At 45.8% G+C, this 22,219-nt stretch overlaps 1 protein-coding gene and 1 long non-coding RNA gene across 6 annotated transcripts in view; one reads left to right on the top strand and one right to left on the bottom strand.

Annotated features, from left to right (window-relative positions):
- Window positions 1-22,219, top strand: part of LOC126527122 (adenosylhomocysteinase-like 1) — a 270,192-nt gene that overhangs the window by 46,970 nt on the left and 201,003 nt on the right. For 4 of the 5 annotated variants that reach the window (XM_050174862.3, XM_050174861.3, XM_050174866.3 and 1 more), the window contains one exon: window positions 13,094-13,181. In XM_050174862.3, coding sequence (XP_050030819.1) covers window positions 13,094-13,181 — 88 coding nt within the window. Of the gene's footprint in view, window positions 1-2,233; window positions 2,469-13,093; window positions 13,182-22,219 lie in introns of those variants that run through there. The other variant, XM_050174865.3, reaches the window with a different exon arrangement.
- LOC126527125 (uncharacterized) overlaps window positions 1-22,219 on the bottom strand; it is a 55,783-nt gene that overhangs the window by 29,850 nt on the left and 3,714 nt on the right. The gene's annotated exons all lie outside the window — the stretch shown is intronic.

The following is a 22,219-nucleotide window of genomic DNA, read 5'->3' as shown; positions in this document are numbered from 1 at the left end:
GGGCTATTCTTCATAATGGGTATTTGATTATTTATAACGCAGTACTTTATTAAAAATGACCCGTCTGCAAAGTCGCGAAGCCATTTAAAGCCGGACCGGCGAACTTTACGCAAATCCATATGTACTAACCATCAATCCCACGCTGGCTGAACTGCCCTGCTTGCAGCTCCCGTAGACGCCAGCGCCGCATTTCCGTCTAGTAATTGTATGAAACCCTATGGGATATGGAACTTCCACACATCTCTTTCTCTGGGTCGCAAGAAAAGAGGCAGAACAGAAGCACATGATCAGAGTATTTAGGTTGATTGCAGACATTGCATATAAAACTGTATGTTGACATGTGATGCTTCACGTTTCTTCTGGTCCGTTTCTTTTTATTTCGCCCCCCCCAGACGCGCTGCTGCGTGGAACAGCGCACCGCCTTCTATTCAAGCGCGTATTTACGGGCCAGCCTAGACATATCGCCTCCGAGATCTGACAGAAGCGCCACAAATATTTGTCAGAGAATATATTACTAGTGCTCTTGTCCACTATTACCTATATACTCTTACCGTAACTATATACGCGACGTTTGTCATAACCGTTGTCTTGCTTTGAGACGCTGAAATCAATCAATCAATCAATCAATCAATCAATCAATCAATCAATCAATCAATCAATCAATCAATCAATCAATCAATCAATCAATCAATCAATCAATCAATCAATCAATCAATCAATCAATCAATCAATCAATTCACGAACGCGAAGAAGTCGCTGTTTATCTCTAGCACCGGTCCACGGTCCAGCCTACGAGCGCATGGACGTAGGCGCATCCATCGAAGGCTACGCCTCTGCGTGCGCGGCGGGTCGCGATGTACGGTCCAGCGGGTCGCTGTAGAAGACAGGCGAACGGTCAGTGGAGCTCTCGTTTTCACGTGAGATGCGGCGAGGGGGGGGGGGGGGCGGAGGGTGACGCTTCTTCTTTACTGCGAGCACCAGTGTGTGGCGTGCCTGCTGCCCCCGCTGTTTCGACTGCGTCTTGACTTTTCGGGCTATGCGTGAGCCGTGTCGAGGAAAGCGTTGCACGAAGCAACGGATCGCTGGGCGCGGCCGTATACCAAAGGAAGAAAGCAAGAAACCACAACCACGAAAAAAACAACAACAAAAGAAAAACAACCCTCACTGTTCTCGTGACTGCTGTCCCTGGACTTGGAGAGGAGGATCTTATGCGAGACCGACAGGTCCCCGTCACCTCGAGACTGTGCACGGCGTGCACTCGCAGTCCGAAGAAGTGTGCCTTCGGACGACACTGATAGTCGGGATTCCTTGCGTACCTTGTGTTTGTAGTGTACTAGATTCCAGTACACTATACTTGTGTCCTCAGGACCTGCCGTTGGCTGCGCTAATGAAGACGTCGCCAGAAGCGGCGGCGCGGATTTTTGACGACGCCGATTTGCGCCCTTGGTGGCTGCAAGCCTGGGGCATGTACTTTCTGCGTTGTTGAACCATTATGTGTAAACCTGTGCGCCGGCCAAAATCACCGTTGGACAAGTGTTCTGAAATCCAGGCCGTGATGTCCTCTCGTCTCCCGTGGATTTGCCATTCGACGCGCCATTACTGCAACGTCGCGATACGCTACGGTGGTTCCTGTTGACATCGGCCACCGCGGGCCCTGTTGCGAATGGCTTGAGAATCGTGCAGTGAACATCGTCGCACTTTGTCCCTAAGATCCATGCCGACCTTCCGGGACCGGTGCGCCATCTTGGAGAGCAATAGTGACTGCCAGTGGATGGTGCCTCCGTATGACCTCACCGAAGATGGATTGTTCCCGCGCTCTTGCGTATATGTGAAGACTCGTCGGTTCGTAAGACGCGCGTTTGACGTGCTTCACATTATACAGTTTCCTACGAAAATTACTTTGTAGGAAACTCTATGCTTCACATTCGACCGCGAACTAGCCAATACGCTGCACATTTGGGACGCGAACAGCAGCGACCGCCGTTTGTGCGGTACTGACGCACCTTGCGAGCCCGTTGGGGCCACTGCGCGTCTGTCGTGCTGCGCTTTGAGGCCGCGTTCTAGTTACCAATGTCCAGCGCGTTGTCTATATACTGACACGCTACTGACCGTTTCAGTGCGAAGACTGAATCCGCTCTCTCTCCTGACTTAGCGTGCTGCCAGAAAGCTGGAAACGCTTCGCCGGCGCGCCCACATGTGCAGTGTAATTCCATGGCCAGCGTTTTACGCAACGACGGACACAACGCGTGAGTCGTTAACTACAACAGCGTTCTTTGCGTGGAACCCGCTGTAGCCGTTGGAAGAACTGTCGCCGTATACTTGTCAGCATGTCCCTGTTCCTGCGTCAGCGTTGGTTTCGGACCGACCTGATGCCCGTCGAGGGTGCTGCGTGGTCTCTCCACGAAAGTGTCGGCGACGTCGTGTGCGCCAACGGCGGCGCGTCTTCAACGGTGCACGCCCGCATCTCCGTAAGTGGATCGACGCGACGCTCTTTCTTATATATAGGGGGTGAATGGCGGTGCATGATGGCGCCCCGCCAAATTGTGACGTCGTTTTGGCGAGTATGGCGTTCGCTTCTTTGTAGGACAAATGAGTCTAATAATTTTTGGAGGCAACTCTGCTGACACGCACGTCGGAGTTGATGCACCGCGATTGTTACCCCCCGCGGAGCAATTGTCGAAAGTTCGGTCCCCGTTGGTCTGGTTGGATGCGACCTGTGAACACACTTTTGCAAATAAGCGCTTGAGCGACTCGCGCGTGTACTACGCCTATAACTTTTCTAGACAGACAGTCTGTTAAAAGCATGCATATATATATATATATATATGACGTATGCTTGATTTTCATACATGTGTGCGCATGGTTGTAGCGCCGTGGGAACGTCCTGGATGTCAACTGCGCGCCCTACCATATAGAGCGCTTATATATCATTCCTGCGGGATACGGACCTCAATGATACTGTAAATAATTTTTGTGTTGGTATGTCTGTGCTAGCCTGTATGTAACGGTGCGTGCTTTGTTTCTGTTTCTACCTCGCTCCATTTCTTTCATCCCTCACGGTTTCAGCTGGAGTAGCGCGCCATGCCTGTCGCTATAGGCTAACTAATCCTGCTATGTTTAAACTTTATTTCTCTCCCACTCTCTGTACACGCATAATTGCCGCTGGATCGAGCCATAACATAGCAGAAGCTTTAGGCGTTGCAATGTAAAGGCACAAACATTGAGCACCAGGAAAGCATACGAAAAACAGCAGGTCTGAACAGCGTCATACGTAACGACGTGCAGCAGCAGTGCACGGTAAGATTCGCGGAATCTAATTTCTGCAAGGTTATACAGGCCAGCTGTTCTACAAGGGGGAAAAAAAATACAGCGCTGGCGCAGGCACTGAAGACGCCTTCAGTGCCTGCAAGACGTCAGCAGGGCTTTCGCAAATTGTCTACGAGTAGTACGTCTGCCATATTTCTGCAGTCTCTGCGAGCCTACAGGAATCTAATCGAAGTGTTCTGCGAGGGTGTAGAACACGTTAGTCTGATGACTCACGAATCGGCACGTTCTTGCACGCGCATGCAACTGCAGCGTGCAAGTAGACATGCGACGTCCCTCTTCGGCGCTGTTTAGGTACTTCACTCAGTGGAACGGGGTACGGTGCTGGCAATTTTCTTTGCGGGATTAACTAATTGTTCCATATCTTTGACTCCTTTCTTTAGCTGAGAGTCGTCGTTGGAAGGCGTTCATTACGCTGGCGCTATAGATTGTACTAAACTGTAGCTTCCCTTGCAGAAATCATGCATGACATTCAACTGCATCTAAACCGAAAGTATATTGAAAATGACAAGATTGATCAGAAACGTAGCAGTATTTCCATAATGACTTCTGCAGTGTAATGGCTGAGCCCACAGTGAACGAGCTCCGTTATATAGACGGGTGGGGAGGGGTTGAGGCAAGACTACCCGAGAGTGTACGTGACGGGAAACCAAAGAGCACCCGTAAAATCTATTTAGTTTCGTGTTATTTCAAAACCATAATTTCATAATTTTGGCGGCAAAGGGCAGATTACTATAGCGGCGAAAATGAAAGCGAAACCTTCATTTTGTTTTTCTCCGGAACCACGGCGCGCTATACGTTATGTAACGTTATGGATTTCAAAGAATTTTCTCGTATCTGGGTCTGCCTAGCACGGGAAGAGTTTCTGACATTTCCTAGGCCGAGTCCTTCGCTCCTTTGAAATGGAACATATAGTCCTTCGTTACCGTTGAACGTGTAAATTAAACACGAAAGACCACGACTTTACGGCGAGCTGTCTCGTTTTTGGGTACTTTCTAACTTGCCAAATTCAGTCTCTCAGGAACAGCGGCCGCTTCGCTATTGCAGAAGAGTTATTTACTAATGCAGCTTAGTTTAACATTCTTCTTTAGTATCCCTATAAATTTGGAGTGCGAACTTTTAATCACTTCCCCCCCACCTCCCTTTTCAGACTGCCAAATATGTTTTCGAAAACTTCTGTTTTTAAAGGTTTTTCTTGTTAATGCGTTCCCTCTCCTTAGCACGTGTAATTAAGGGGCCGGTGAGAACTTTCCTGGCGAAAATAATAAGGAGTTCCGCGCCGAACATCCAATCGAGAAAAAAAAAGAAAGAGAAATCTACGACAAGACATTCTTGACGCAGGCAAGGCATACAAGCCACCGACGTGATGCGGTCGGCCGGCGCATGCGACGCACACAGCTCGCGGCGTCCCTGACCTGTGCGCTTGCCTGCACGAACCGAAAGCGTTGCCGCGTGTGTGGTCGATAACGGCGTGGAAATTATTCGCGCACCGCTGCGCATCAGCCGACTTCATCTGAAGTCGACCCACACTGTGGGATGCCCGTTGCGTAACAGCGGGCTCATTTTGCAGTTGTTGGCCCGTAAGGCTGCGACGGAATTCCCCGTGCCTTCCCCCACCCGCCTCCTTCCCGCCCTCCACTTCAGCAGGGCTGTTCTTTCTTTTTTAAAAACGCATCTAAAAGAGTGACCATTTGAAGCTCCGCTAAGCGGATAAGGCGTTCCGCTGCTGATCTCGAGGTCGTAGGCGCGAAACCCAACTGTCACAGCGGCTGCGCATAAGTTGGAAGGAACTGGAAAAGAAAGAATAAATAAAGAGAAAGAGACACATAGCGAGATAGAGAAAACTGCGTGTCTTCCCTTTGCTTATGTCTTCGAGGCGTTATCCTGCATTGTATAAACCATTCGGTCGGAGCTCTATCCTAAGTCGTCTACCATTACTGCTCTTATTGGAGCTTAAAGGTGTAAATATTGCTTGTATCACACTTGTCGCGCCAAGAACTGAGCGCGCTTAACATAAACGGTGAAGAGAAAAAGAAGAGAGAAAGAGAGAGATTTATTTGTATGAAGGCAGACACGTCTGCCCGAGCTTTGTCTTTCCTGCTGTAACTCTGCACTCATTACTCACTTCCTTTCCGTTTCCCAAGCCCACGTGAAGCGCGTTTACATTTTTTCCTCCCACTAAAGTTTCTCATTCTTCAAGGGCAGTGTCGGGCGTCACCATGAATGACTCAGTGTCTTGCCATTAAAAAAATAAAAATAAAAATAAAACCGTTGTTGCTGTCTTTCACGGTCTGTATTATATGAGAGATTGCGACAGAAGCATGGTCTCCCGAAAGGCTGTAATCTGGACAACATTGATTTGCGCTCCTGTTGTTTAGTTTTCCTCTTTGTCCCATGTATTGCGGTATTTTATCCTTGACCAACTGACCTGTACTTTTACACTTCTGAAGACATGTCTTGCAGTTTTTTTTTTTTTTTATGTCAAGGGAAATGTGGGGCAAAAGCCTCTGCAGAGTAATTATGGCCACCTTGCATACCCGCATGTCGAACATAACGGCGACTGGGGTATTAATAATCTGCATGCAATTGTGGTTATGTGACTGTATCCCCCCTATCTATATCCACAACACCATTTCATGTCGAGCTCTCGGGGCTTCGATGGGGGCGAAATATACAAGCGCCTGCACGCTCAGATTTAGGTGCGCGTTAAAGGACCCAAGGTGGTGAAAATTAATCCGGAGTTGCGCACTACACGACGTGCTTTATAATCAGATCGCCCTTTTTTGGCACGTGAAACCCCAGAATTTCTTGATAATTTACATCCCGTGTTCGCTTGCTTGGCGTAACTGGTTGGTCCCTCAGCTGTGTGCCCGTTTACCGTGCGTGCTACAGTGCGCGCCGCATTGCATGCGCTATGCGTCTAGACGTAACAGTTGATTTTATTTTGTCCGTGCTCGGTTTCTTATCGTACGGTGTGCTTTTTGAAGGCAGCTCTACTTCGTATAACGTCATACGGGTCGCTGTGTCGTGCATGACTTCTCGTGCAATGCAATGCAACGTTACAGCAAGCAAGCAATAACTCAGAAAATAAAGGATCATAAAAGTGCTCACGAAAGCATACATGTAATCGCACGCCTTACATAATTCCCGCGGCTGGATAGCGCCTCTACTGCCACCGCGAGTAATTTGCGACCTCCATTACCGTGCACGCCTGTATCGCGCGAGCCTCAAGATTAGATAAAGCGTCATAATTGCGTGCAGTTCACTTTTCCCGCAGAACTGCGCTTATCGCCGCTTGACCTCTCGTGATTCTCCTTCCTTCGTCGGGATTTTTTTCTTTTTTCGCCCCAGCGGGCCGTAAATTGTGGCGATATGCAACGCAGCCATTTTTTTTCCTTGTCGAGATCCCGCGCTGCAGGCAAATTCTTCGACATCGACGTTTCCAGAGGTCGTAACGTGGCCATCGATTGAAGAAAAGAAAAATCAGGCTCGTGGCTGAAGTATAAGCTATGCTTGAGCATAATTTTATATTGTTCTCATAAGTTCGGATATCCCCTCCAGCTACGATTTGTGTACGCAGCTCGTTTTCCGCCAGTTCTGTCCAGCTGTGGCAAGAAAAACCAACAGCTTATAGACATTAAACTCTGGAGTGCTTATACCTTGTTGGGCTGTAGTAGGTGAAACTAGAAGACGGACGCAAATTGATGCATTTTCGCAGAATGTATACGTATCACAGAATGAAAAATACTCAATGTATATCGTGACTGTTCGCGCCGATCGATCTTTTCATTATTAAGCTCTGGGTACATTAAACCTTGGTCGCTATATAATGTAAAACTATTCCTCTGTTTTTATTCGAAATCCGCCATTGCCCTCCGTGATTTTGTCAAATCACACAAATCACGGATGTCTATAACGGTGGATTTGGAATAAAAACAGAGTGGAATAGGTCTACGTTATCGCTGCCCCATCTGCGTTAAGGTCCATTTGGCTCCATTTCACCGTGGCTGAATTTCACATCCATGTGCATATTATCGCACCCCACGACTGCTTTGCCGAAGGAAAGCCAAGATTAGTGCGCGCTAAAATAGCGTAAAGAGAGTTCGGAAGAACCCGAGCGAAGGTTGGTGTTTTCGGGTACGCTAAGTCGCTCCCGTATGCACTACAGTTGAACCCGGTTATAACGAATTCGCTTATAGGATAAATATAGTTCGGCATATATAGAGTAATTCGACGTACCGAAACTCGCCTACAAGGAACTTAGACGAACTTTTGTGATGCGCTTGTTATATACAAATTTGTCATCTCCACCGGAGGAAAGAATTGAGGAAGGAATCAATTTGTTGTAAACATAAGCCATGCTTAGTAAGCAACAATTTTTGCCTGTACATTGGGCTGTTTCTCGGCATTACTAAGAATATTATATACTATTCCCAGTTCGTTATGAGCGAGTTATTTTAGATGAGTATCGCTCAGTAAGTTTCAGGTGCTCGATGTAAGGGATAATTCGCTCCATCCGGCTTCTTTATATTTGGCTTCGACTGTACTTCTAAAGCTGTATGAAGTTTTTCTATTGGGCACGTCTGCTCAGCTTCTCGAACAGCTTGTATGGCAATGGTTGTCTGCATTGTCATCACTAAACATCCCAGAGATTTTCTTTTTTGTCTTTTTTCAAGGCGTGCACGCTCCGTTTCCCACTGCGGCCTGCTTTGCTCGAAGTGTTTCGAACGCCCATCGCACAACGCACCATGTGTCGCGCCAAATGCGGTGAACAAAGAGACAGACGAGGGTGATAATTTTCCGTTCCCTGCATTATAGTTGCCATCCAGTAGCTCGTTCTTTCTACGAGCCGCATTGTTCGCTAGGCAGGGGCGTTTGTAAGCAGTGGAGGAAGGAAAAAAAAAAAGAAGCCCTGAGCGAGGCTGTCCTTTGCAGCGCGCACTCGTCGCCGTCTCGACAACCTTGGCAGAGGACTAATGTGCTTTTCTTCGCTGTTGCTTGTTTCGCGCTTCATCGGTGCCCGTTTTGGTTCACCGCTGGCGCGTGGTCGGTTGTCGAAAGGATACATTTATCAGGGGGGAGCGTGTAGTGGGGAAACGTGTGCGTTTCCAACCCTAATGAGAGAGAAAAAAAAAAAAGACCACATGCTCTATATGTTCTATATCCAGAATGCTATATGATTATATGTAGGATCCTGCATGTAAACCTGTATGTTCCGATAAAAGTCCGTATGACCATGTAGGATTATGGTACGGGGGGAAATGTGGGCATTCTCTAATAACGAGCCCTCTCCGCGGTAGCTTCTTGGCGGCGTTGTTTAGGCGTACCTTTGTTTCGGAAGTGTATTTTAATCATGAAGAGTATATTTTTTCGTTGTTGCGTTGATCTTCTGGCGGACGTCTCTGGTTTATGCGTACCCTTGATTGCGCTTGTTTGCTCCAAGTACTCCAACACTGTATCTTAATCGATAAGTTAATCTGCCACGACTTCCGCCGTTTTGGCGTATCCTTACTTTACTCCGATCAATAATGCATTTTTATCGGTAAGAACAGTGGCGTAGCCAGGAATTTTTGTCGGGGGTAGGGGAGGAGGAGGGGGGGGAGAGTGCTCATTTGACCGGCGACGGAAAGGTGTTAGGTGGCCGGCAAGGCCGCAAACTAGCACAGTAATAAACAATAAAAAAATAGTGTAACACGATAAACAATATATTAATATTGTTATTATCTCAGCTTCGTGGAAACGCCGACATCCGATGAACTAGACACCTAGAAAAGTGGTTTGGATCAGCACCTAGAACAATGACAAACAGCCTTTACTTTGCATAGTGGCGTCTCTCCTAAATAAGCTTATTTCTTGACACTTCGAAGTTTAGCACAATTGCGCTAAACAAAGTAATTATGGATTTCGAAGTTTCTTGCAACTAAATCTCTTAAATTGGGCTGTATTGCCAGCAGAAATGGATATATGTGTGGGTGTAAATATAAATATGAACGTGCATATATCTGCTAGTGCAGAAAGTTGCTAAATTGAGCTGGCTACTTTCTAACGTATGTGTTACTATATGTGTGTGTATAGGAAGAACTGTTTCTTTGTTTATAATCATGTTTGCTTGTTTTTATTTTCTGTATGATTTATCTTAGGCTTTATGTTTTATATTCATTTTTATGTGTACATGCTGCACTAGCTTCCGTCATACCAAAGGGGTCGGGTCCTCTGTCCCGCTCATCGGAGTTTTTTTGTCTCGGCTCCTCCTCTCAAAGAAATAAAATTTTGATTTGAGATTCCGGGGTCGTGGTTAGGGGTCGTGGGCGGTGTGCTGCCCCTTGGATACGCCACTGGATAAGAGTATCCTTTAATTGATAAGTTCACCTTCAGGCGGATTTCTATTACAAGCAGCAAGAATTCAGTATTTTTCGTTATTCTTTTGACGTGAGTCTTAAATGAAGTGAGTCTTAAAAAGGCCGCCTTCACCGCGCGCCCTGGATCCTTATGAACGCGAAGTGCTATAGCGCGTAGATTGCGCAGAGGCATAAACGAGGGAGTTTTGCTTTCTTGAAGGATTGTTCTTGGGTCTGTAGAAAGCTAGACCGACTCTCTGTGGAGGAGACAATGACAGTTAAGTCCGTTCTCTGTGAGCTGGTGTGATTCTCAAATTTCTAAACGTCCTGTTTTCAGAATCTCTGCGGACAATAGCCGTCGAAAAGTGCTAGGCCGTAAGTCCACGCGCTGTTTGTAAACATTCTGTAGACGCTGTAGAAAAAAAAAAAAAGAAAGTTTAAGCTTTCTATGGGCCCATGGCTGCTCAATCTTTTGCTGCAAGTGGTCTGCGTTTCTCAAAGAAGGTAAAAACAATCAGTTTTCGTGGTTTTCGTCCTGCTTTTCTAAAAAAAAAAGTTACTATTTCTACACAGATCTCATGGGCAAAGATGTGTAATAGAAGCACAATTTGCGAGAAAGTGATGCATACAAGGCTTTTGTTCAGGAGCGTGGAAAAACTGACTACATCGAGGTCGTTTGTCGCAAAGAAACTGCGTTGACAATGTACTTGACAAAATGCCCGTCAGAATTATTGAGAGTAATTTATTCCGAACATGAAGGTTGTAACTGTCTGTTTGCTGTTTGAAGTTCCCGTCCCATAATTGTTAGCAGGCTCGAAAGGGTCCCTTGCTCGAAATAAAGATTGTTGCAAGTTAGCGCCTGTGTGTGTCACGTCTTCCTTTTGTCCTTGTCTTTTTCACCGGCTATAAGCCTCACTTTTAGAAGTGCAGTGGCCTAAGTGACTCTTTATAAGACTTCATGTATGCCGTCATGCGTGCGCATGGTGCTCACTCCTTCCCTCTTCCTATTCGGTTGACAAGGCATGATTATCGTGATTCTGGAGACGAAAGACGGGGTCAACAGTCACCTGACTAAGCCTCTAGCACCACAGTATATATTCACCACACAACAGTAATTTCTCTATGCTACCCACCACCAGTGCAGGGTAGCAAACCACCCCTATCTTTTCCCTCTCTGCCTTTCATGTCCTTACTTTTTCTCGGCTGTGATTTTCTCTCCAGAAAGTGCATGCAGTGCAGGCGTCATCCATATGTACAGCATGGGTGGGATAGCTGGTAGTATTTCAGCGTCTATTATAACTAATATACGACACATATATCTGCACACGATATTTTCTTTATGCATCGATGTCGGCGCAATGCGTCATACGAGCTACTTTCTTCAGAGTGAGTGTGCTTATGTATACATATAGTCATTGCACTAAAGGTACAGGGCACTGCAACTACTATTTAGCTATGCAGTGCGTAGCAAGACGTTGCAACTAGCGCTGCTTCTCGCGTCTGAGAATTTCCGGTACTCCGGCATACGTACGCACAACTACGTTTGCGTTACTAAAGGGATAGAACGATTTCGTGTGCTAAATATCGATCAAGACCGCACTCTATAATTTAAAGGAACACTAAAGATGAAAATTATTTTAGCTGTGCTAGTACGATACCCTTCCACAACACCACAAAAAGAGAAGACGCTTGGCAAGCCAGAAAAGACACGAACACGGGACGGGTGGCGCTGCCGCCTTGAAATTCCCGCACGGGCTCACCGTGACATCACGGATTTTGAAGCCGGGCTCGGGCCTAGTTAAATAGTTATCGGTAAAAATGGAGTACGTTGCATTCTGAAGAAGACTAAGACTGAACTTGAGAAGTTTCAAATACTTTTACAGAACCACAACGGCCGAAATGCGAAAAAAAAGAAAAGAAACTCCGCCTCCATTCTATTCTGTGAAAGCGGATGTACAGCAAAACTGTTGCCAACGTTAGACTCCGTTATACGTAGCACCACCACCATAAGCGACGTACGTCATGCGCGCATGCACGCACGTGTGCAGAAGTGTAGCATAGATCCTCATTCTTGTAGGCCCTTCGTCAGGCGCAAGTGCCTTATTCAACGAATCGATTTTTTTTTCGAATCAAATTGCGTCAGGAAAATCGTAAAGTGCGACTTACACATAAGCTGCAGGCATGATAGCTTCGGATTGTAATTCGAATATACGAGAAAACATAATTCTGTTCCGCGTAAACTGAAAGACAAAGCCATTTTCCACCTGCCATTTGAGGTCTGTCTCAGCGGCCGCGCTAGGCGGCGGTACTGTTTTTGCGTGAGCCCAGAACGAGCCCACGGACAATCCCGAGGCTAACTGTAAAACACTTTGCAGTCTGTGACTTCACACTGACGTGCCGACCGTGGGGTTCCGGCGCGAAATTAAGAACGAATTATGACCGTCACTTCATTTGCCAATAGTCAACCTATTTCCGCTAATTGAACGAAAATAGACTTCTTCAAGAATACTTTTTCAATCTAAACAGATTCAGTGTTCTTTTAGTGTCACATTAAATGCAGTAGAATATGGGACCCTAATTATGGCACGGTCACGCTCGGTGACAGCTTCATTTTAGAGCGCAGCTCCTAGGCGCCCGTTCCTGCGGCGAGCGTTGGTGTCTCTCGTAACCGAGCGAACGAGCACGGCGAAGGATGAAGGAGCGAACGTGGAGCGTAGCCGGGTATGAAAGACGGCGATAGCGAAGAGAGCGCGAGGAGGAAAGCGGCGGAGGAAAGTATGGCGAAAGCGTGAGAAGAAAAGCGTAGTGCCGCGCAAGACGGGCTCTGCGGCGGCGACGGCTACGAGATGGCGCCAGTGTAGCGCGGGTCGTCTGTTCACCGATGGCGCCAACGTTTAAGCTCGCAGCGAGCCCGGCCACCGATACCATATATGGAAACGGAGCACTGCACGAACGGAGGCCTGTCTACGGCGGCTGCTGTGAATCACCCACGCGTCTCCGACGCGCTGCCTTTCGCGACCTCCCGATTAGCAAGGCAGTCGTAACATACTTCGCTCTGTTTGCAACGTGCCGTACGAGAAGATTGTCCGAGCCAGGCAAAATATCGCGAAATGAAAACATGTTTAGAGCTGCGCTCAAATTTCGAATTAGGGAATATATCGTAATCGTCGGTAAATTTTTTTTACTAGATGTGACATCCGGTGCAACGTCTCATTGGAGCAACGGGCATCCTGTCCGTTGGCCTATCCAGTGAGTGCACAATGAAAATGGGGCATCCTCTACTGAGGTCGCCTTGTTGGACTCTGTTCCAATGCTTAGTTCGGTAGTCATGTTTCGGCAAGGCGGCTTTGTCTCAAGCACAGTTGTTACGAGGCGAAGCCTCGGTGCCGGCTTGTACGTGCGCGACTGTGAACGTGTGCCTTTGCCTGCAGGAGTCCAAGCTCGTGGGAGGGATCAAGCCTCGCACTCGCTACCGGAGCCGCTCCCTCTCGGCGTCGTCCACCGACAGCTACAGCTCGGGTGAGTGCCTCTACTCGTCTGGTGTGCTTCCGTATCCGCGGGCTACGCGATACTTTGTCGTCCGTGGGTCGCTCGCACCGCATGCAGGTGCGAACTCCTTACGTTGAAACTATCCTAGAATGTGTGCTCGTTTTGAACGTTAGCCTGCGTACGGCGTCCGCCAACAACGACATTTGGTCGCGTCAAACTTACGCGGAAGCGAATATCTGGATATCTTGAAATCTCCATGTCGTGGTTCTGTCTTTTGAAACGATGAGGTCGAAGTCTGTCATACGTCTCATGCTTCTCATATCCATCGTTTCCATTATAGCTATCATATCATATAAGAACTGGACTCGAAATGCTGTGATAGCTTGACGGGAGTTTCAGCAACATCAACAATGCCTGCCGAAGCTTCTGCGACAAGGATAATAATTGTGCATTGCTGTGTGCGTAAGAACAGAGAGAGCTCAGTTTGCTGAAGTAACCTACGTTGTATCATTTTTGCAGACTACTCGCAATACTCTCCTTCCCGCCAGAGAGGTACGTTCAGTTAGCCTCATTTAGTACTAGCAGAGTAAACGTGACCCACCGTGGACAACGAGAACGCTGGACAACGTAGTTAAATATGGTATACGCAGTTATTCTCGTCCAACACGTCCGTGGCACTATATACATAGCAGAAACTTCGATGCTAACAAAGAAGCTCGAGAACAAGTAAAGGCATTGGCATCGGCCGGAATGTGTTTTGAGACGTTTATGGAAATGAAAGGACCATGATTTGTTGTGATAGAATCCAAAGCACTTTTAGCGATTTAAGTAGGAATCGTAATTTTAATTAACAAAGAAAGTCTCAAAGCCCTGTAAGTGGCGAGGCCTGGCGCTGATATCTTGGTACTGCGGGTATATTTTATGAGATTACTGTACATAAGTCGACCGTTATTAAGTACATCATAATTATTGCTTAAAATTGCATTTGGTATATTATTAGACACTCGCGCTTTATTCCATGCTTGGAATATTAAAAGCGCACGTGTGGCCACGGCAACACGCTGAACTGCGTATCACGTGTAAAAGCAGTCGTTTCGTTTTCAATCCCATTGGTTTCATTTTGCAAAGAAGTTGGACAGGAATCCACGAAAACACGTAGCTTTTATCGCAGGAACACTTTAACACTTCAGAAGAAAGCATGAATCGCAGGGACATCGGCTTGATAAACAAAGTAATACTTTCTCACAACTACGGCCCAAGAAAGTTTAGTATTTAAACCTCCTTGCTACGGCCGCACCTGCCTCCTGCCTCCCCCGAATGCCGGCGTGTAATCGCTATCGCGATCACCTATCATCGTTTTCAGTATGCTTCCAGTGAACGGCTACATCTTCACTGCAGATCGAAAAATTCTGATAAAGCAAAATCCACGGCGTTTTCCGCGTTACCACTTCTTGATTAGACATTCTGACGGTAAGCTTTCCATTGCACTAAAAAAGAATGGGCACCATGAAAATTGATTGACAGTGCCTTTAAGAACCGCGCAAAGAGCGATGGAACGAAAAATGTTCAGAGCGGTATGGATCAGAGAGCAAACGGGACTACACGATATTCTGGTAGTTGCCATTAAAAGAATATATATATATATATATATATATATAATGTGTCTGTGAAAGCGATAACTATGCAAGTGAGCCAGCAAAGCGTGCTATGGCCCATTGAACAGACTTACTCAGAGGCTTTTACTAATCATTTGCTATAATATTTTCTAATTCACGACTGAATTACCTATAATATATATATATATATATATATATATATATATATATATATATATATATATGTGTGTCCACTATTTTCGTGTTGGCGTCCAGTACTTCGGTTTTCCCGCCATATGTAGGCGACACGCACTCCGAGGAAGTTGGTATGTCGGGTGGTATTTCATTTGTTACAGGTAAAGCAGCGAGAAAATAAAATATCCATAATGTGACACGAAATTCGCAAAAAGGGCCCGTCACTCGAGTGGAGGGGTGCAACCGTAGCTATCCAGTGTTATTCAGCTGAGCCGCTTGTAGCGCCATCCTTCGCACGAGACGTGAAACGTAGAGGAAACAGTGCAGCGTCGGTGATCTTGGAGCCCCATACTTAATACAGCGGCGAACGAGAGTCTCCTACAAGAGAGGGCGCTTGGTGACAAGCGGGAGGCGGTGTCAAGTACGTCATGTCTCCGTGAGATGGCGAAAGGTGCCGTGAGGCGACGCCGCGTTAACCTGCTGGCCGCATTGGACCTGTTATTCTTCTTCTTCTTATTATTATTATTATTAGTTTCTTTTTAATTTTTATGGAGGAGAATGTTAGCTCAACCTTTCTTTCCTTTTCTTGAACTTCCAGCTATTACTTTTCATTAGGAATTATTGCTTGCTCTGGCGAAGTTATACTACTACTACTACTACTACTATAATAATAATAATAATAATAATAATAATAATAAAGTAATGAGTAGGGGTGGTGAAGGAAGCACATTTTCACTTGGCTGCTCTTTTTCATTTTACTGTCCTTTGACAGCATAAAAAGGAAAGGTGCACTGAAGAGACATTTGCCCGAGAAAGTATCAACTGGAATGTTCTTTAATTTCTTATAAGGCAGGCGCTGGAAGTAAGAAGAAAGGTTACGCGCATTTGTTTTCTTCACTTTCGTCGCAGTGTAAGTACGCTGTGCAACTTTAATAACTTGCTGTACCGGACTGTAAACCATTGCCACCGTCGACGTCGTCTAAGGCATGTAACGGGCACGCGGGTGGCGACCTGAGAAAACGAAAGAACAAAAATCCGGGCGGCAAGTTCGTTTAGTCGTCGTGTTTTCGCCAAATAATTCCACGCCGAGAGGCGTTCTTTTCCGGTTTACTTACTTTGCCACCTACAGTCTGTGCCGTGAAGCGAGCTTGCGAGTCGTTGCGGAAGAACCAAGGTGGAAGGCGGCGCCAAAAAGAGCGAAATCCTGGCACGCTATTCTGGCTTGTAGCGGTGCTTTCGATGTACTCTGCCTTCGGGTTTCTGCAGCTTCGCGTCGGCAATTCCGCTGGGGCATACAGAGTTTCGTGCTAGCTAACTACTCGACGCGAACCGGACGCTGCACGCTATCGTTAATATACCACGTAACCACGCTTCGAACCAGCCTAATAAACCAGGCTTCAGACCTGGTTTTGACATCTGGTTGGCTTGTGCACTGAGAACTACAAATTCAGTTTCTACGGCTCAGATTATCTCGCTTTGGGAGCAGTAGGTTTGAGGGAAGGAATGGGAAGGGGGGGGGGGGGGGGGGGAGGGGTTGATGCGTAGGTCGGTGTGGTGACACCCTTGGAGAATGCAATACAAGCTCCGCCTACAGAATCCCTTTGTATCCGCTTATTGTGCCTCTGCGCTAGTTTTCGAGAGGCGCCGATACTGAAAGGTGTTCGGCTCCGCCGTGACGTCACGGAATAGAGCGAACGTTATTGGCTGGCGCGTCCATGCAACGTCTGTCTTGGTTGTACTGCGGTGAATTTGCTGCTGCATTTCAAGGACTTGGTAGTTCTCGCTTTTTCCGTAACGTCGTCCTCTTTTTAATTAATTTTTTTCTAATCGGTCAAATAGAATTTTTTGTGCAGTAAACGCAACATAGAACGATTTCTGAAACGTAGTGTCGGTTTTCTCTTTCTTTTTCTTCCAAGAACGACATTCGTTGAATCGTAAACTTGCAATAACCAACGGTGCCGCTACATCTTCGTGATTGCTGACCCTACAGTGCAGACCTCGTACTCCTGTCATTGTCGGCTTGAAAAAGGAGCGGCTGTGTACACCACTTGCACGTTAACGCAGGGTGCCTTTGCAAGTGACGAAATAGTCATAAAGCGTTAAGCCACGTAAGAATGACTCATTTCCGGCTCACCAATCACGTGCACACATGGCATAACTGCGCAAGTTAGTTCGATAACGGAAGCCGACACGTAAATCCTTCTGTTGCGCTCACTCAAGCAGGATGTAGCAGTTTAGCCATTTGGTGCCGGGCTTTGTTCGGTGTGTACGAATCACGCATACTGATCGACCCAATGTTGACACACGTCTGTACTCAGTATGCCTGCCATCAAGAGGGCCGGCTACGCCGCGAAGCAATGAAACCTTGCGGAGAAGCGAAAGTTATGAAGGCAGAGGTTTATTGACGTCCGCGCGATAGGGAGAGAAGAGAGAACTTCATTTACAAAGTGAATACAAGCACATTTACAGAAAGGTGTTTAACGGTGCTGTACGACGAATACAGACTGACTGCTGTATTCACCGTCAGCCAATATACGCCAGTCGATAAGAGCGCCTGACTATAGGCGGTGTGGATGCACGGTCTGTAGCCTACATACATAAATTTCTATAGACTTTTCTATATCAGTGTCATTTTTTTGTGCTAATACGTGTAGCCGAAAGGGCGCAAATTGCCGCAGCAGCTTGGTTTGCACTGCACAGTACTCGCGGGGTGAACGATCAAGCGAGCGAACGAACCATTAGAGCGTGTCTCCTGCTTAACCGCTGAGCGTTCGGGACACAAACATTATTTGATAAAGCACAGCATCGTGACCGATAAAAGTTGGCCGCTGAAATGAGAGAGGCGTTTTTTTTATCTGGCTAGTAGACGACGACATAGGTCAGCACATGTGCTATCAGGCCATAAAGGTAGCGGAAGAACAAAAAGAAATGAATGACGTTGCATTTTTTTTATTTGCTCTATGGAGGCGCGTGACAGCGACAGCGCTTTATCGTGCGCCAGTACGGAAAAAATAGACGAAAGTGGTGAAAAAAAAAAAAGGGAAACAGGCATCAGCGCGGTACGTACAGTCTTTTCCTCTCTTCCATATATATATATATATATATATAGTCAGAGGTGGGAAAGGAACACATCAATCTCTCCTAGGGCGAAAAGCCACCTCGTGTGGGGACACCACCTGGTTGATTGATCGCAAATGTTCGCGAGTGGATGAGTAGAATACCGATAGGCTCTTGTAAAGGCAGAAGGAAGCGAGGGAAAGGGGGGGAGAGTGTACCGAGGAGAACACGCCCTGTCCGTGTTGCCTCGTTCTCCCGTGACGATGATGATAGTGGTTGCTCGCAACGCGCCTCACAGGTCTCACTCTGCGTCAACACATAGGCGACGCGTCGATCAAAAAAGTTCAGAGTCTGTCTCCACTGCGCACAACCTAGTTTTGCGCATGCGTATACGCGAATATCCATAGGGAGTTCTTCCAAGTAATTGCACGGGAAGCGTGTAATATATACCCACGTATTTTCTTGGCGTGATTACAGCGTACTAGGGGTGTGCGAATAGTGATTTTTGAAACCGAGTCGAATACGAGTACAATAGTGCCGGAGGGGAATCGAAACGAATATCGAATAGTTTTCGAGTAACGGACAGCCGCTGTCATACTTTATATAGAACGATGTTCACATCCTGGTATTCCCAAAGTTAACACGTTTCTGTCATTACATAGTACGTTACGAAGCGTTGTTTATTAAAAGCGCAAATGGAGCATTAGGAGCAAGTAGTTCTTTTGGCATGCACAGGACCCTTCAGAGATTGCGAATGATTGCTGCACAGCCTGTAAAGTATCCTGAATACTTAAGGGACGTAGCCTGCTCCACTACGCAACTTCTCATGTTTTATGTTTATACTATGCCCGAGGGGGTGAAATTTTACTGTACCGTTGGTCCAAGTTTTGTGTTTATTTGGGCGCAGATGACGTTTTGAGGTATTCGAAGGGTGTTCGAAGAATATTCGCATTTGCGAATAATGACTATTCTTTTCGAAGACTGAATCGAAAGTGACGCTATTCGATTATAGTTATTCGAAAGTTTCGAGTATTCTGAGCGTGGGCTGCTTTCGTGTGAAGCGCATATTTCTCGCCTATTCGCGTCGTACGATCACCGCGTCTATTTAGCGCTGCGCGTTGTCATGCCAGACTCGAAGCTTAATTAAAGCCGTTTCATGTCATTGAGCTTAAAAGCAAGCTTTAGCTAGGGGCCTGCTCTGATATTCCTAATACACGTAAAACGAAGAAATACTTTTCTTAGACAACCGGCTGACAGGTTTGAATGAAGTTTGTTGCATATTAGAGAGAAAGTTAACTTACAATGACTGTAAGCAGCAGATATTTATGGCGTCGATTAAAAAAAAAAATGTTGCCGAAAATCGACAAGTCTAAAATGAAAGACGAAGTTCACAAATCCTTAACTATGCATGAGAAACATATATCGCAGTTCTGTAAGCTGCACCTGTTACGGTAACTTGAGCAGACCAATTAGATATACGCATTTGCAGCTTACGTAAAGCTGCTACAACGTTAACGAGGGTGTTAGACTGATAACACCCACGGATTAGTGGTACATTTCAAAATATGTTTTGGATATGTTATTATGCGATGTTTACAAAATTCTGATACATTTCTTTTATTGCTTGATGCCAGAGGTTTTTTTTCTTATTCTCAATTTTGAGATATTCATTAAGGTGTAAAAAAAGGAAATTAGTCATAAACGGAAAATCCGCTTTCTTAAGTCACCAGATTTTAACCTTTTCTTTTAAATACAACAACCTCTTATAATTCAATGCAGCGGTTGTGCTTAGATAAAAGATTCCGAGCTTCCTCTCAACTCCTCAATGACACAAATTTTTGTTTGCAGTACTAGTAATACGTGGCCCGAAACTTTCTTATTTCATTCCGCATTCATAGAGGTCACGGGACAGAATGATATAGCTTCTTGTAAGGATATGTACCTGTAAACGTTTTTACTTATGCGGTGAGACGATATCCGTAGCTTTTGTGCCGTTAGCCTAATTGGAAGTGACGAAGAAGAAAGGGAAGAGTACATCCAAGGTCACGCGGTGGACTAAAATCCCGTTGAATGTCGAGTGAATTAAACGGTGGTCACTGAGAGATGAAAAAAGCTGCGCCTTTCTTTAGGGGTTTTATTTCTCTCTCTCTCTTTCATATTATCGCGTGTTGTGAACGTACTTCGACATATGGTATGCGCGAAGCGAAGCCCAAGCCGGCCTCTTTCTGAAACTTGATCGGCGGCTCGAGTGGTTATGCAAGAAAGTTGAAAAAGAACGCGAAAGCCGGACTACTCGAGAGAAACACCGCCATAGCCATGTGTTTGGTTATTTCCTCGCTGCCGACGTGTAGGGAAACGGCCCTCTTTTGAGTTATTATTGCGCTTGGGTCAAGAATGTAGGTGCTAAGGAAAGGAATGTGAAACAGGAAGCGAGATGAAAACGCTTGCGCAACCGCTGCCTCGAGCGCTTTGGAGTATGCGTATTTTTCCTTTACTTCCTTATTTTCAGCACTTCCCCAATTTTCCCATTTTGCTGTACCTCCTTTCTTTTTTTTTTCTGTTTGTTATAATTATTATTTTTCTTTCGTACAGTACTTGTGTTTCAAACTCTGGTCTGAACTTGAATTTGTTGGTATGGCTTCATTAAGGGGAAACAGCGCGAAAACACTAGAGAAGAAAGATGGACAGGACATCGCCTGTCCTGTCAGTCTTTCTTTTCTCCCCCCCCCCTTTTTTTTTTTCGCGCTGTTTCCCCGTAATCAAACTCTGGTGTTTTGCACGAGTTGCCATTGTCAATCCGATACTCTATTCAAAGATGTTTTTTTTCCAGCTACTTGGCATCCAACGCGAAACGAAATGCATAATGTGAAGCGCAAGCACATGACAAACGATACTTCAATTTAAAATAAAATTTTGATCGCTCTTCGCTGCCCCTTCCCTGTGGCTCCTTTCACTGTTTCTCATTGATAATTTTAAGTTTACGCGTATGCTTTTCTATTTTAACGCACGGTATTTAGGAACATTATATGTTCGTCCGTGAACATTAATTTGGCACTCGGAATTCATATTGATTGGGAAATATTCTCTGTATTATTTTTTTTTTATTTCTTTATTTGCTAGATGTTTAGGACGTTACTACGTTGATTCGATCTAATCCGTGCTATTATGTGCTCAGTTCCGCATTCCGAAGTTTAGTCTCTCACTGGCTTTTGTTTTGCTGCTTTGGAGCCGGTATAAAAGGCTACTAGCTAGCTTCCACATTGTTGCACTGCATTGATGAGGAAACCGCGATAGCGGTATAGTAGTAATAGCAGCCAGTAGTAGTACTAGCAGTAGTAGCTGTGGCGTTGGTAGTCGCGATGATGGTGGTGTTGTTGGGTGGTAGTAATAAGCTCAGCAGTAGCGCAAGTAGTGGTAAACGCGTTAATAGACGTTATAGCAGTATTAACTGTAGTAATGGGCAGTTCAGTAGTACAAGCAATAATAGCAGCTACTATGATAGTACCAGTGGTGGTAGCTGTAGCGATAACAGTAGTGACAATAGCAGTAGCCGGCTTTGGTACACTAGCTTGTATTGGAGAGTTGTTTAGTTAGCTAGTAGTAGTATTTTTCCAAGGCTTTCGACACTGTTACACACTCAAAACGTCTTCATAAGTTTTGCGCTATACTTAATAACTCTTCCTTAGTTGACTGGATCGCTAGCTTTTTACATAACCGTTCCCAGTATGTTTCGTTTAATTCCTCAAAATCGTCTGTAGTGAATGTGACGTCCGGAGTTCCCCAGGGTCCAGTGCTGCTGCCACTTCTGTTCTTATTGTATATAAATTATTTGCCGAATTATATGTCCGCAAAATTCGCCCTTATGCTGACTACTGTGTGCTGTATAACGTAACTAACACGAATGTTGACCACCCTTCACTTAACGATTTTCTTACGCGATTTTGCAGGTGGTGCGACAAATGACAAATGAATATAAACTTTTGTAAAAGCGGTAACTTTATCTTTTAGTAAGCGCACTTCTGTTTCTTTGTTTAACTGTTCGTTTAATGGCTGTTCCCATGAACGGGTGTCTGAATACAAGTACCTTGGTATCATCTTCACACATAACAAGTCATGGTCAAGGCATATTGAATACACATGCAAGAAAACACTAAAGGAAATGGGCTATCTAAATCGTACGAAAAGCTCCGCGTGAAACAAGATTTCTACCATATATATCGC

Source organism: Dermacentor andersoni, chromosome 9, assembly GCF_023375885.2.
Source record: "Dermacentor andersoni chromosome 9, qqDerAnde1_hic_scaffold, whole genome shotgun sequence".
Classification (NCBI taxonomy): Eukaryota; Metazoa; Arthropoda; class Arachnida; order Ixodida; family Ixodidae; genus Dermacentor; species Dermacentor andersoni.
This window is presented reverse-complemented; position numbering and strand designations above follow the sequence as displayed.